At 34.9% G+C, this 15,176-nt stretch overlaps 1 protein-coding gene across 1 annotated transcript in view; it reads left to right on the top strand.

The window, feature by feature from the left end:
- CDC50A (cell division cycle 50 P4-ATPase accessory subunit A) overlaps window positions 1-14,969 on the top strand; it is a 32,953-nt gene extending 17,984 nt beyond the window's left edge. The window contains exons 2-7 of the mRNA XM_006729783.3: window positions 951-1,058; window positions 3,341-3,448; window positions 7,063-7,150; window positions 8,410-8,553; window positions 9,593-9,799; window positions 12,276-14,969. Coding sequence (XP_006729846.2) covers window positions 951-1,058; window positions 3,341-3,448; window positions 7,063-7,150; window positions 8,410-8,553; window positions 9,593-9,799; window positions 12,276-12,469 — 849 coding nt within the window. The 3' untranslated portion in view covers window positions 12,470-14,969. The remainder of the gene's footprint in view (window positions 1-950; window positions 1,059-3,340; window positions 3,449-7,062; window positions 7,151-8,409; window positions 8,554-9,592; window positions 9,800-12,275) is intronic.
- Window positions 14,970-15,176: the final 207 nt, after the last annotated feature.

The raw sequence follows: 15,176 nt of genomic DNA, 5'->3' as shown, positions 1-15,176 counted from the left end.
AACATAAATTAGGACTAGCTAAATGAAGACCACACGTTAAGTTGAGGTCTGGGAGGGTCCTGAGTATAGAATCTTGTGCCCTCTCCCTATAGAATCAGGGCACATCACTCTCCTGCCACATCAGTGGGTTAACCAACCAGGAAGCACCCCTGTGCTTCTGTTTCCAGAGTTTTTTTTGACATTTCATGACACAGGCATGATTGATCGAACATTGGTCTCTATATGATTGAACTAAATTTCCAGCCTTTCCCCTCTCCCCAGAGGTTGGGCTGGGCCAAAGTCCCTAATCACATACAGTCTTTCTGGTGACGAGCCCCTATCCTGGGCAGTCTCTAGCAGAAACTCTAGTGTGTGAATCAAGGGGCTTATAAAAAACAAACACTCCTGTCATTGGAGAAATTCCAAGGGTTTTAGAAGCTCCCTGACAGGAAACCAGGACAAAGACAAGACAAATTCTTTATTTTACAACACCAGGTTTTTAAGAAAATGGTAGCTCTTGAGATACCTACTAGTTTTTTTTTTTTTTTTAATATGAAAATGTACCATGGAAAGCTGAGGTGACTGAAAAGTATTAAAGATTGGAAGATTTAAGAGCAAAACTGATTTACTGATCTCTGTATCAACTTGGTATTTTAATTATCTAGACTTTATATAGCTATTTAAATCTTAATACATCATGCAGTTAGAATTTTATATCTGATTTTATGCATAAATATATTGCTCCTGGTAAAAAGGAGAGAGGAATTTACTTGGAAAGATGAGCTAGTAGGATAACATAGGACCCTTTTCAGTTTTTATTACCTTAGGTTGTCAAAATAAATTACCTTAAAAACTTTTTTTCTGGGCTGTGCGTTGCTTCATTGGACTCATTTTTTTCTTCTAATAGCAAGTTATTTCACAGTGTATCCACTTTCTCCAAGGAAGTGCTTACTTACATTTTTCTCTTACAGATTGATTATACCGGAACAGATCCTTCTAGTCCCTGCAATAAATGTTTGTCTCCAAATGCGACACCTTGTATTTGTACCATTAACTTCACACTGGAACAGTCATTTGAGGTCTGTATTCCCAATGTGTTAGAAAAGCCCTGCTTTTAAAAATATTGATATTTTATTAAAATTTTTTTACTACTTATTTCATTTTTGTAGAGAAGTCCGTATCCTTTTGAGGAAGATTGTTTTGTTGGACTATTGCATTATGCTGTCTGGTAATTAAATACATGTATCTATTTAAATAGTTTAGTACTTTATAAACTACATTTAAAACATTTTATCTTTTCACTGGAAAATTTTATTACTGTACAAATCAATGTATCATTTATATCAAATAAGTTTGCTTACTTTTAGTACTAAAGTAAGTTTACTTTGGAAATTTACTAAGTCATTCATTATTTAATTGTATTATTTTTCTGTTAGATATGAATTACCATAAATGCAAACACATAGTGAAACCTTATTGATCTTTTATGTCTTGATAAGCAATTAGAACACTACTCTGTGTGTGTGTGTGTAGTTGTGTATCTTTTGCATTCATAACTTACTGGAAATTGAGCAGATGCTGAAGTACATAAAGGTTCAGAATAGGCATGACAAGACCAGTTTGTGCTTTCATTTACCTAAAAATTGAGCTTAAAAATTGTTTTATTCTTCAGGAAGCAAAACTACTTTAATATTTGTCAACTTTTTAGATTTTTCTACACTTAAAATTTTCTTAAAGGTCCGGTAGACTTTTGTAGTCCCTGGTATGTGGTTGCCATCTAGTGGTTGTAGATGCTCTTGCACTGAAATAAAGGACAATAACACTATCTTAAAAAACGTGAAAATACATTTGGGAGAAGACAGGAATTTACTCTACCTTGTTTCAGCAGACATAACATATAAGTTAAAAACATAAAAATTCAGATTTTTTCACTGTGATGAAGAAAACTGTAAAGATGGATGCATTAAGTTCTGCTTTTGTCTGAACAGGCAGAATTGAGATAAAACAGACTTGTAATGATTAGAAAGCTTCAGTAGTTTCCTTCCCCATCCAAAAACATCTATTTCAGAACTTCTCTTTCTGAAAAGCCCATTCTTTTATGGGCTCTGTGTTCCTTCACAAGTCCAAACTGTGCACTGGACTAACAGCCTTTTCAAAGTTATTTTGTCTCAGTATTCATTGAAAGGATTTCTTTTTCAGTTTATCAGTTGAATTTACTGTACTGCTTCTTAATTGAGATGATCTTTTTTTAAGCATATTCTTTGTTTCTGTGATATTTTTGATAACCAAAAGTAGTTTTTATGTAAACATTTTCTTTATATGGAATGGGAAAGTTTGCATAATTTGACCTTTGAAAATCAAATTTTAAATAAGTAATTGTGTATGTGAAAATAGCAAATCAAATAAAGCCTACTTAAAATGTTATTTTTTTTTTATTGAGTTATTTTTGATTATAGACTATAGAGGTAGCAACCAGAAAGGAGAGAATAGCTTAATGTTTTTGGTACCTCTTAAAACCTTAAGTCATTCAAGATGGTTTTGCGGTGCCTTCTAAATAATTGTAGTGTATGTAGGTCACCCTTCTTTCCCAAGTCATTCCAAATTGGCTCCTCCAACTATATTGAAGTATTTTTCTTGGTTGTTATATATTGATTCATTATCTTAGATACTTTACTAATTATTAATTTATTAATTACTAATATTAAATAGTATCTTGTTGAGAAATGTATTATGTCTCAGTTCAAGTTCAGAATTTACTTGGGCAGTAAATGAAAGATTGACCATTATCCCTTTGAAAAGTTGACTGGGTGGAGACCAATCTGAATTGGAGAAAATTTGAAGTTGAAAGTAGAATAGGCTAATAGATACCTTGAGGGCTTTTTTTTTCATGCAAATAGTACTTTTTTTTTTTTTTTTTAAAGATTTTATTTATTTGACAGAGAGAGACACAGCAAGAGAGGGAACACAAGCAGAGGGAGTGGGAGAGGGAGAAGCAGGCCTCCTGCCGAGCAGGGAGCCCGATGTGGGGCTCGATCCCAGGACCCTGGGATCATGACCTGAGCCGAAGGCAGACGCCTAACGACTGAGCCACCCAGGTGCCCCGTAAATAGTACTTCTTTGAAGTCTTTAAGGATATTTCAAAGTTTATTCTTGAATTTTTGTAACATACCTTCTTTAACCTTATTTACAATTTGTAGTGTTTTAGGTTGTTAAGAATTGGTAGGATTCACTCCAGGACTTGTTTTTAGTTATCACAAATTCTAAACTAGTAAAGTCCAAATGACATAGCTTTTATGTATGCATGAAACAAGTTTATACACAGTAGTTTCATATGAAAATTGTTTTCCTTCTCTTTCTCTAGGGCAATGTGTTTATGTATTATGGACTGTCTAATTTCTATCAAAACCATCGTCGTTATGTGAAATCTCGAGATGATAGTCAGCTAAATGGAGATTCTAGTGCTTTACTTGTAAGTAAAATGATGGGAATATGAAAATGTGGTAGATATAAATAAGAATATGTGGTAATAGCTTAGTTAGAAATGTTAAATTTAATAATGTTAGGAGGAAATTAAAGTGTTACTTGTTATTTGTAGTTTGTTTAGTGAGGGTTTTTATTTTTTTATTATTTTTTAAAGATTTTATTTTTTTATTTGACAGAGCAAGAGAGCACAAGCAGGGGAAGCATCAGAGGTAGAGGGAGAAGCAGACTCCCTTCTTTTTTTTTTTTTTCTTCAAGATTTTATTTATTTGAGAGAGAGAGCTTGAGAGATTGAGCAAGAGAGCACAAGCTGAGGGAGAGGGAGAGGGAGAGGGAGAGGGAGAAGCAGGCTCCCCGCTGAGCAGGGAGCCTGATGTGGGGCTCGATCCCAGGGCCCCGGGATTATGACCTGAGCTGAAGGTAGATGCTTAACTGACTGAGCCACCCAGGTGCCCCAAAACAAGCTTCCCTTGTGATGCCCAGCCTGGTTTGGGTTAGAGGATCTTAGTTTCCTGACTATTATTCAACTTTTCATAGTAATGGTTGGTGCTCAAGTATTTTATGTTATTGCTGCCAATGCAGCAAACCTTCAAGAGTTCCAGAGCTACTTAGGATTTCTAGAAACAGTGAATCTCTTAAATGCAATTTAGGACTATATTGTGACCAGAATGCTCCTGGTAAGCATGTGTTATCTATGCTCTGTGTTATCTTTACTGGTTTTATTGCTAGTTCCTAATATTCGGGATCTCAAGAAGTAACAAGTCTATTTAAAGATTCTGGTCAGGTCTGCAATATTTTGCAATACCATGTGAGGTTTTAGGACTCAAATCCAGAGAAGGTGATGTTCTGTGAGACACACCAAGTTCTTAGATCTTTCTGAATTTGTTGAGTGGGATTATAGATTGGGCGTGTTTAGAGTTGTTTTACAGTTCTTTTATTTAGATACACCCTCTCTTTGCTAAGAGCAAAAGAAGCTGAGATTGAGTCTTTTCCTACAGGTTGCAAGCAAAAAGCTTTTAGCCTAGACTAGAAATTGATGAATTTGTTTCTGTAAAGCCCAGATAGTAAATATCTTTGGTTTTGCAGGTCATATGGTCTCTGACACAGCTACTCCCCTCTGCCACTGTAGAATGAAAGTAACCAGTAGACAGTACTTATCATGAATGGGTGTACTGTTCCAGTAAAATTTTAGTTATAAAAACAGGTGGTGGGCTGGATTTGGCCTGTAGTCTGTTATTTATTGATTCCTGAGCTAGACCAAAATACACGATTTTAAGACCAGGTGGCTTTCGGGCGCCTGGGTGGCTCAGTCGTTAAGCGTCTGCCTTCGGCTCAGGTCATGATCCCAGGGTCCTGGGATCGAGTCCCACATCGGGTTTCCGGCTCTGCGGGAAGCCTGCTTCTCCCTCTCCCACTTCCCTTGCTTGTGTTCCTGCTCTCGCTATGTCTCTCTCTGTTAAATAAATAAAATCTTTAAAAAAAAAAAAAAAAAAGACCAGGTGGCTCTCAAAATTTTAAAGATTTTAAGAATGGACAGATTGAAGTCTAAGTTAACTTAAAACATTGTGAGTAAGGTCTTTCACAATCTGCTATCAACCTACCACTCCATTCTACTTCATTGTTTCCAGCTCTTACCTTTAACGGACCTTTGGCTTGGCTGCCTTGGGTGATGTATGCTTCTCCCTAACCATTTCTGGGACCAAGTAGTCTGCCCTTTTGGCATTTACATTTTATTTGCCGAGGATGCTGGTTTAAGTCTTGCCCTGGAGGTCCTCTCACCTGGAGGCCTACTATCTTCTATAGTGCCCTTGGATACAAAATAACTTCTCTACATATTTAGTTCATTCATACCCTATCCCAAGTCACTTCTCACCTAGCTTAACAAACTCTCCCCACATCATGCATTCCCAACTCTCTCCACATTATCTGCCCTGGCCCTACTCTCAGGCCATTTTCTACATAGTTGCTATAGTGATCTTTTATTTTAATTTAATTTAATTTAATTTAATTTAATTTATTTATTTGAGAGACAGAGTGAGTGAGCAAGAGAGAGTACAAGCTGGAGGAGGGGCAGAGGGAGAGGGAGAAGCAGGTTTCCTGCTAAGCAGAGAGCCCAATGACGGGCTCAGTCCCAGGACCCAATCCCAGGACCCTGGGGTCATGACCTGAGCTAAAGGCAGATGCTCAACCAACTGAGCCACCCAGGCACCCCTATAGTGATCTTTTAAAAAATGTAAATACCACTTAAATAATCTTTCAGTGGTCTCCTAGCATTTGAAGTAAAATCTCAGGATGATCTGAACTATGCATAATTCTCCAGTGTTACCATATGTCATTCTGCTTGTTCCCATACTCTAACTACATTCCAATTTTACCTTCTCATAAATAACAAGTTCTTTCTCAGTGACGTGTATTATTCTCTCTGCTTAAAACCCTCTTCTGCCTGCTTGTCACATGCTTGTCTCCTATTCTTTTTTAGGTCTTAACTTATGTGATACCACCTCCAGAACAAAGTTTTCCTTATCATAGATTCTCAAGTAATTTATTTTGCCATCCCCCATTAATTACTTGGCATACCACTTTCATACACCTACTGCAATTTGTAATTATATATTTACTTATTTGTCTTCTGTTTTCCCGATTATACTGTAAGCTCATGAAGGCAAGGAGCATTTTAATCACCATATACCAAGCACCTTGCCAGTGCTTAGCACATGGAAGGCATTTAATAAATACGTGTTGGATGAATATAGACACCTTCATCATGGGTCTTATTTTCATATAATTGTTGTATATGGATCTATTTCCTCTATTACACTGTGAGCTGCTTACTTTATTTATTTTTTCTGTGTCTAGCACCTTGCAGGATACATGGTTTATTAGGTACTCAGTAAATGGCGTTCCTAAACCAGTTACTGAAAAATATCTAGCATTGCTTACTTCAGGATCTCTGGTGCATAGGTAATAAATAATATTTTCCTTTCTTGTAAAACTTCCTGAAGAATTCAGTGGCTAGAATATATTTGCCCTCCTGAGAGTTTATTTATATTTAAAACCTCACCCTCCCTCCTTCTTTCCTTTGACATGGGACCATGGGATTAACCCAGAATTACACAATTTGAGATTATCTAGTTGAACATGTTCATTTTCTAAGGGAAGCCCGGGTAAATCAAGAGACTTGCCCAAAGTTACATAGTACATAGGTGGAACTAGAGCCTCCAGTCTACTTTCAGTTGAAGATTCCTTTTATTATGTCACAACTGGATTGACAATAGACTGCTTCTTAATTTTTCTTGAGCAGAAAACTCTTCGTGATATGATTTTTGTGTTGATAGAAAATTTTTAAAAAGTCAATTTGATATATGCCTATATGACAAAATATTTGCAAGGAAGGGTTACATAAAAAGGTAATATGGTGATGTTAAGAAATAATTTGAGTATTTAAATGTGGTGTTATAGTCTTTACAATACAGACTTATTCTGTATGCACTGCAAGTGAGACACATACAGGGATTGAATTTTTAATCAGTAATTATGGGTAGCTTATAGGTCTCCCAGAGGCCTATGTGATAATTTTTCTCTTCTTTTCCTTCTAAACATTAGAATCCCAGTAAGGAATGTGAGCCTTATCGAAGAAATGAAGACAAACCAATTGCTCCTTGTGGAGCTATTGCCAACAGCATGTTTAATGGTATGATACAGATGGAAACAAAGATACAGATTATAAACATATATAAATTGGAAAATTTGTATAATTTATTGATATTGATAGTCTAATAAACATGAATGAAGTTGAAAAATTGAACTTTTTTTATTTTTAAAGATTTATTTATTTGAGAGAGAGTGCACGCAAGTATGTGCGCATATGCAAGTGGGGGGAGGGGCAGAGGGAGAGAATCTTCAGGCAGACTCCATGCTTAGCGCAGAGCCCAACTCCACACGGGGCTCCATCTCACGACCCATGAGATCATGACCTGAGACAAAACCAGGAGTCGGATGCTTACCTGACTGAGCCACTCAGGTGCCCGGAGCAACTTTAAAATAAATATATCAATTAATTATTTAATGGGATGTTATAATGTTTTGTGACTTTTTTTTGAGAATTCTTGTATTTTAAGAATGAATCTCTCTCTGGGAAGAAAAAGCAGAGACATTCTGCTAGCCTTCATATTTCATATATTATAAAATAAAAGCCAGGCTGCCTGTTCCACCAACTCTGAATGTTTATACCAATACAAAGAAGCTATAGTTGATCATTTAAAGCAGCACTGTCTGATATTCATATAATGTAAATCATCAATGTGAGACATGTATGTATGTTAACATTTTCTAATAGTCACATTAAAAACAAAAGCAAGTGAAATTAATTTTAATAATATATTTTATTGAATCCAAATACTACCTTTTTATCTATAAATGATATTCAGTATATAAAATTTATGAGTAAGATATTTTGTATGTTTTTTTTGTATTGAGTTTTTTATTTCTGAAATATATACTTACAAAACATATTCATTTAGACCAGCCATAATTTCAGTGGCTCTGTAGCCATGTAGCTAGTGGCTACCATATTGGACAGTACAGATAGAGAAATGCATAAGCCAGAAACTATTTAAGAATGTGTTTTTTAAAGGAAAGGAGGAGAAGCAGATTTACCCTGCAAATTATTTTATTTGGGTTAATATTAAAACATTTGACCTTATTACGTATCAGTTAGCCATGTAGGAGAAGTGATCTCTAACTGTATTGAGGAAAGAGAAGTCCATCTAGGATGATAAAGTTACCATAGATAATTCACGTATAAGTAAATCAAGAGCAAATGTACATTATATGCCTGCCTACTCTGTTACAGACACTTTTGGGGGCAGATACCAGATCCTTATTTCTCATAGAGTACAGTAGGTGCTATGGATCTTCAGTATTTTACAGTTTCTTCTTCTTTCTATTTAGATACATTAGAATTGTTTCTTGTTGGCAATGAATCTTATCCTACACCTATTCCTTTGAAAAAGAAAGGTATTGCTTGGTGGACAGATAAAAATGTGAAATTCCGGAATCCCCCTGGAGGAGAAAGTCTAAAAGAACGATTCAAAGGTAAAATTTACTAATATTTCTTTAAAACGTGATATAAGCTAGGAGTTTTAATGAAGTACCTAAAATTTTCTATCTTTAGAATCTTAAAAATGTTTATGCTTTTTTAAAAAACAACTTTTCTTAACTTCATACCGATTTAGGTAAAATATGTTGTATGTTCTAATGTACTGAAATTCTAAAGGAAATGTATATGTACTTCTAATCTTGAATTTTTCTAGTATTTTCTTATAAGCATTTCAGCCATTGTCTTTTTTTTTTTTTTAAAGATTTTATTTATTTGACAGAGATAGAGAGAGGGCACAAGTAGGCAGAGTGGCAGGCAGAGGGAGAGGGAGAAGCAGGCTCTCCGCAGAGCAGGGAGCCCGATGTGGGGCTCGATCCCAGGACCCTGGGATCATGACCTGAGCCGAAGGCAGCCGCTTAACCGACTGAGCCACCCAGGCGCCTCTCAGCCATTATCTTTTAAAACTGCAGGCAAGGGATGCCTGGGTGGCTCAGTCGGTTAAGCGGCTGCCTTTGGTCCGGGTCATGATCCCGGGGTCCTGGGATCAAGTCCCACATCAGGCTCCTTGCTCAGCAGGGAGCCTGCTTCTCCCTCTCTCTCCCTCTGCATGTGCTCTCTCTGTCAAATAAATAAAATCTTTAAAAAATAAATAAATAAATAAATAAAAAATAAATAAAACTGCAGGCAAATTTGTTTTGAACAGACCCAATTTTTTATTATAGTTATAAATTAAAATTTATTTTTGATTCTGTGCCTCAGTTTCACAGTGCTGCTTTTTGGTATATACTCAAGGGCATACTTTTAGTATTTTCCTAATGGAGGTAGTCATCAAATCTTTTTGATTTTTTGTTACATGAGGAATTGGTTTGTTTCTAGATTTTAAGACTTTCTTAGAATATATTTATACCTTTGAAAATACGAAAAATACTCAGATTGTGTATTGTATATTTTTGTTTTATTTGAGTGAATTTTCAGTGAAACTCTTAATAGAATTGAATATTTTGTTCCCTCCCCTCACCCCCTTTTTTTTTTAAGGTACAACAAAGCCAGTAAACTGGGTTAAACCAGTGTACATGCTAGATTCTGAACCAGATAATAATGGGTTCATAAATGAGGATTTTATTGTTTGGATGCGTACTGCAGCATTACCTACTTTTCGTAAGTTGTATCGTCTTATAGAACGGAAAAGTGATTTACATCCAACATTACCAGCTGGACGATACTATTTGAATATCACGTACAGTATCCTTTTTTCGCCATGTGCACAGATTCACAGAATTTGAAAGGAGTGTAGTTCAGCCTTATCTCAGTTATGTGAGATGATAACTCTGTTTTAGTTTTGATCTCTGCATTTTTATAAGAGTATGTGTGTATATATGAGAAAGTATCTTTTCATTTTTATCTTCCAGAAGTCTTAAATTTTGATATACTTTGTACTAGGATTCAAGCATATTATTTGGTAACATTATTTAAGATGCTGGTTTTCGGTTTATTATTAAGCTAAATATTTCTACAATGGAGGTAATTGAGCTTAATTCAAAGGCTGGTGAGCATAAGTTGATGCTAAATAAGCATTGGTGGTAGTGGGCTGTTTTAATATATATTTTTAGATATTAAAAATCAGTGGATGTTAGTTCATATCAACGTAATTGTTTATAACTATTGTTCCGTTCATAGTACCAAAACATTTTTATCATTAGCTGTATTATTCCACATTAATAATTCAGGTGTACTTTTCAGTGCTTATTAATATCATTTATTTCATTCTAATTATATATTAACATTGTACTAAGTACTGTCCGTGCATTGTTTTATTTAATTGAAGCATTATGAGATGGGTATCATCTCCATGTCATAGATAAGAATACAGGAACATAGAGCATTTAAGTAACTTACCCAAGGTTGTACAGGTAATAAGTAGAAGAGTTGAGGTTCATAATCAAGCTATTGCCTCCAAAGGCCATGACTTTACTGTCAGCCACTGAAACTGTTACGGGCTGTATCCCTAGCTACTTTACTCAAGTAGTCAGACCAAGCCACATTGGCCTGGATACAAAGTCTTCCTTAGCTGGAAATATTGGACACTACCTTTTATTCTAAACACAGTCCTTATATTTTTTAATCTGTAGCCCACTGCTTACATATATCATGAATGAAAAGTTTCTCAAATATTAGCATTTGAATGTTTGCTAATGATCTTTGCATTTTTGAGTTTTCATAATCCAAATTAGCCATAAATGTATAGTTTCAGTTTTATAATGCATTAGCAAATGGTTAAATTAATAGACCTAATTTCAAAAGAAATGTCTTTTTGGATCTTAATCTCTTGATTTTGCACCCGAGTATGCAACTGAATAAGACCTGATGGTGACAGGCTAAAAATAGCCAAGTTTTGGAACCTAGGCCCACATGGGAGCAGTTTTACACAGACAGATCCAGTTGAAGTCCTGATAGATAGAACATTATCCTGAGGCTATTGCCAAAGTAGAAGGCAACGCTATCACAGTTAGCATCCAAAAGATCTAGTAAGGTATAAGGGCATATACAAGCCTGAGAGTATAATAAAGGGAAGTCTTTGGAGTACTCAGTACTTTGTCTTAGTTAACAGACTATTTGCATCCCAGGCATTGAGAAGAGAACTGTCAGGAGGAATGTAGGCTCTCAAAGATTGATGAGACCGGGATTTTGGTCTGCAAAGCATCAAGGGTAGTTACAAAAATTACATATAAGGTGGGAACCTAGATATTAGAATTAAGACAGAAGCCCATTTGGGGGGGTTGGGATACAGAGAGAGGCTAGATGGGTGATTTGATACTTTGTCCCCCAGAGTGTTTTATTAGTTAGAACTCTTATTGTAGTCATTCCTGCTTCAGGTTAGGAATGATTTAAGAAACTGTCAGAGCCTGCTGTTTGGAGTAATAGGGTCCATCTGTGGGGATGAAAAATTGCAGAAGCTAGAGGAACAGATGGGGCCTAAACTTGATTCAGAAGATGCTTTTGAAAAGGTTGTAAACCTTTCATGTAGGGATTTAGTTCTGTCTTCTCTGCCCTAATTCTTGCCAAAATCTTAGAATTGGTCCATGTAGATAGTTTATCCAGTATAATGGTGTCCCATTTCTTTAATCTCTTTAACACTCCACCCTTCACTTCTACTCTGTTTCAGCCATCAGCTCTGTATCACACCATGAGTTTTGTTGTTGCTCCAAATCAGCAAGTTAAAACTTCACTATCATACTCTTTGACCTTGTGCTCAGAGTCCTCTCATATTCTCATAATTACTCTCTCGTCATGCTCTTTGAGCTCACAGAGACCTCCAGTCTCTTCATTCTTCCTTTTTCTTCTGGTTTGTCAATCTCCTCTTCCTTTATGGGTTTTATTGCTGTTCATCTGAAATACTTGTTTCACATTACATTTCTTTGTGGCCTTTTGCCCCTACTGTGTAATGAGAGTAAAAGTACCTGACAAACCATATAACCCTTAGTTTGAATTTGGTTGTTTTTACTTGTAAACTGTATTGTTTTTACTACTAATGTTTAACTTGCTAAATCAGTGCTTCAAGGTAATAATTATATAGTTATTTTGTGATTCAGAAAATGTGAGTAAGGTGCCTGTTGTTATAGAATTATACCAGTGAATTACAAGCAATTAAATGCCAGATTTTTAAGTTGTATTTTAAAAATTGACTAGACATGGAAAAGTCTTCCTATACACTCTTCAGATTACCCTGTACATTCTTTTGATGGACGAAAACGGATGATCTTGAGCACTATTTCATGGATGGGAGGAAAAAATCCATTTTTGGGGATTGCTTACATCGCTATTGGATCCATCTCCTTTCTTCTGGGAGTTGTACTGCTAGTAATTAATCATAAATATAGAAACAGTAGTAATACTGCTGACATTACCATTTAATTTTATATTCTGAAAACAAATTTACTGCATGTGCATCAAGGCCAGTCCTGTTCAACCTAGCTTTCGAATGCCGATGTCTGGTTAGTATGTCATTTTTGAAGTTGGCACATAACTTTTTTTTTAAAAAAGCAGTTTTTGTCCTTTGCTTCTTTATGGATATCTTATGGAAATATATGACGGGTATGAAACAAATTAACTACATTGATCATATCAACACTGTAACTGCTGAAATGGCATTCTACTGTTTGCTTTTTGTTGGGTCAGGCCATATGATGCATAGAGCCTCTTTCCTGTGAAATGCATCTACTGCTTAAATGTTTATGCTGTGTTGATAATATTTTATTGACATATGATGCTGTATATGTGTGCCTGTTGTGAAGAAAGGGATTACAAGATGTATGAATATAATGACTTGCTAACCTTGCAGGATTCAGAGTTATAAAACGATGAAGAAAGACCAAATTAAATAAAACACTTCATCATTTTCATGTGTCATGTGTAAAGGCTTAAAGTACCATCTTTGTTGAGGTGGTTCATGTATTCAATTTATCCAGTACAGTTCTTTGTCAAGTTTAGCTTTGATTTCAATGGACAAGGACATACTTATTCTTGTCTAGCGTAGGAAATAATGGTCATGTCTGAAGAGGTCAGGTGGGTCTCAGGTGGGAGAATTTAAAATTCCTTTTTCCATTTGGTTAAGATGTTGCAGTCAGGAACCCCAGCTCACTTGATATGTTTTTACATGTGATCATTTCCCTTGAAGCTTATACTTCATAAGGGATACAAGAATATAGGTGAGATGGGAAAACTTGGCAGACCTTCATCTTCTGCCTCAACTATAAACCAGATATAAATGTTCAAAGGAGACTGTTTTCATGCTGTGGTATTTAACATTCAGAAATTTGCTTCAGCATTGGAAATACCTCAAGCTGTTTTTATTTTGCAGGTAAGTTTTGATTTAAGTACTAATGTTATATTGTGGAAATTTTAGAAAACAGTAACCTTCATTTCTTCTATATTCATTCAGTTTTTGTATATAGGTCAAATGTGGATGTGTATGTACATTCTCTTTACTTAAGGTACCAATTATTTTGGTTGGTTTTTCCTAAAACATACTTTAAAAATAAATTCTTTAAATTTCCTAATTAAATTCTGGAGATTTTACAGTATGCACATGATAAATTATAATATATATATGGTTGAATTTATTTTATTTTCTATTAACTGGAATTATTTTAATATTCCTTATTGAATAAATGCTGTAATTTGTTTGCTATGGAACTTATTCTTGAATGTAAACTTATTTTTTCACATGCATGAAAATGTATGTCTTAATCAGAGATGGCTTAATTGCATTGAAATTGCCTTTTTTTTTTTTACTAAAATAACTCATATGTTTGTATAGAAGAATAGCTTTTTATTCAGAGTTTGTAATGACTTCCTTCAGTTATATTTTAAATCAAAATGTATGGGTAATGTATCAGTTTTGATTAATATATGTTTTTTAAAAAAAAAAACAAAAATAATGTAATGGTTAATAGAAATGTGCCACACTTCGTAAGTTTTGTATAATATGAAATTCAGTTAAAAGAACTTATAGTTTATAATGACTTTTAACTGGTAGAATATTACTTGCATGAGGTACTTACTGTATGATTATCCTGAAGTTTCTGAGTGCCTAGGGTATTCTTTGTCTAAAAATATTCTTTGTTTTGTCAGTCCTTCAGAATATTGTTATTTATTCTGATAATTAACCCTCTTGCACATGGCAGTTTATTTTCTGGGATACATCATTGGGGGGAAAGGTTTTTGCCAGTCTTTCCAGGTTGAGTTTATGTTGTTTAAGGAGGACTGCCATCCTGAATCTCTTTTTCTGATTAGGCGACCAAAGGTCCCGCTAAAGAAAAATTGAAAACCTTTCCAACACTTTCTCATCTGTGGTGAAGACAGAATCTTAAAATATATTTGGAGTTTTATCTATTTTACAAGTTCATTGATGGCCTAATTCCCTTCCGATCTCCTGCCATTTGAGCTCTGAGGGATTCCTGTTACTAATTATGAAGAATGTGGAACATTCAGATGGCCTATGTGAAGCATGGTGGGGGGAGGAAAACATTTCTTTCTTATGGGTTTTATGCTCATCTTTTGGAAATATTGATGTCATATTCAACTTTCAGAGAATCATATTGCATTTTATTGCATTTAGGTTAAGTAGAAGGCATTGAAGAATGCATTGACTTACAGGAAGTATTTTGATATATGAAGTTTCCCAATTGAAGGAATTATTTAATAAGTAAAAGCTAAGAAATTTCATTGAAATCATAAGGCAGTAAAAATAAAATGGGAAAAATAACTACTACCTAATGGAGAATTACTCAAGAGGAGAGTCAAGTGAATATTTTTGTTTATTAGTTAGTAACAGTTTATTTGTAACCTTGATTATATTTAAAGATAATGTTCTGCTAGTATGTTCTGTATTAATAAAAATGAACAAAATTAATTTTGCTGTGTTCAAGTGTCTTGCTAAAATAATAATGCCCAGTGTTTTTGCTAATGTTGAACACTAAATTTTAGCTCAAGGTCAATAAGTCCCAGGTTTTAACATTTCCATGTCTAGATTTGATTGCCAATATGTGTATGTGTTAATCACTTTGACAGCATTAACTGCAAGATTTGTCTGTATTACTGAGAAACATCTCTTACCAGG

The sequence above is a fragment of the Leptonychotes weddellii genome, chromosome 8, assembly GCF_054177405.1.
Source record: "Leptonychotes weddellii isolate Sample4059 chromosome 8, ASM5417740v2, whole genome shotgun sequence".
Classification (NCBI taxonomy): domain Eukaryota; kingdom Metazoa; phylum Chordata; class Mammalia; order Carnivora; family Phocidae; genus Leptonychotes; species Leptonychotes weddellii.
Note: the sequence above shows the minus strand (reverse complement) of the source record. Positions and strands in the feature narration are given on the sequence as shown.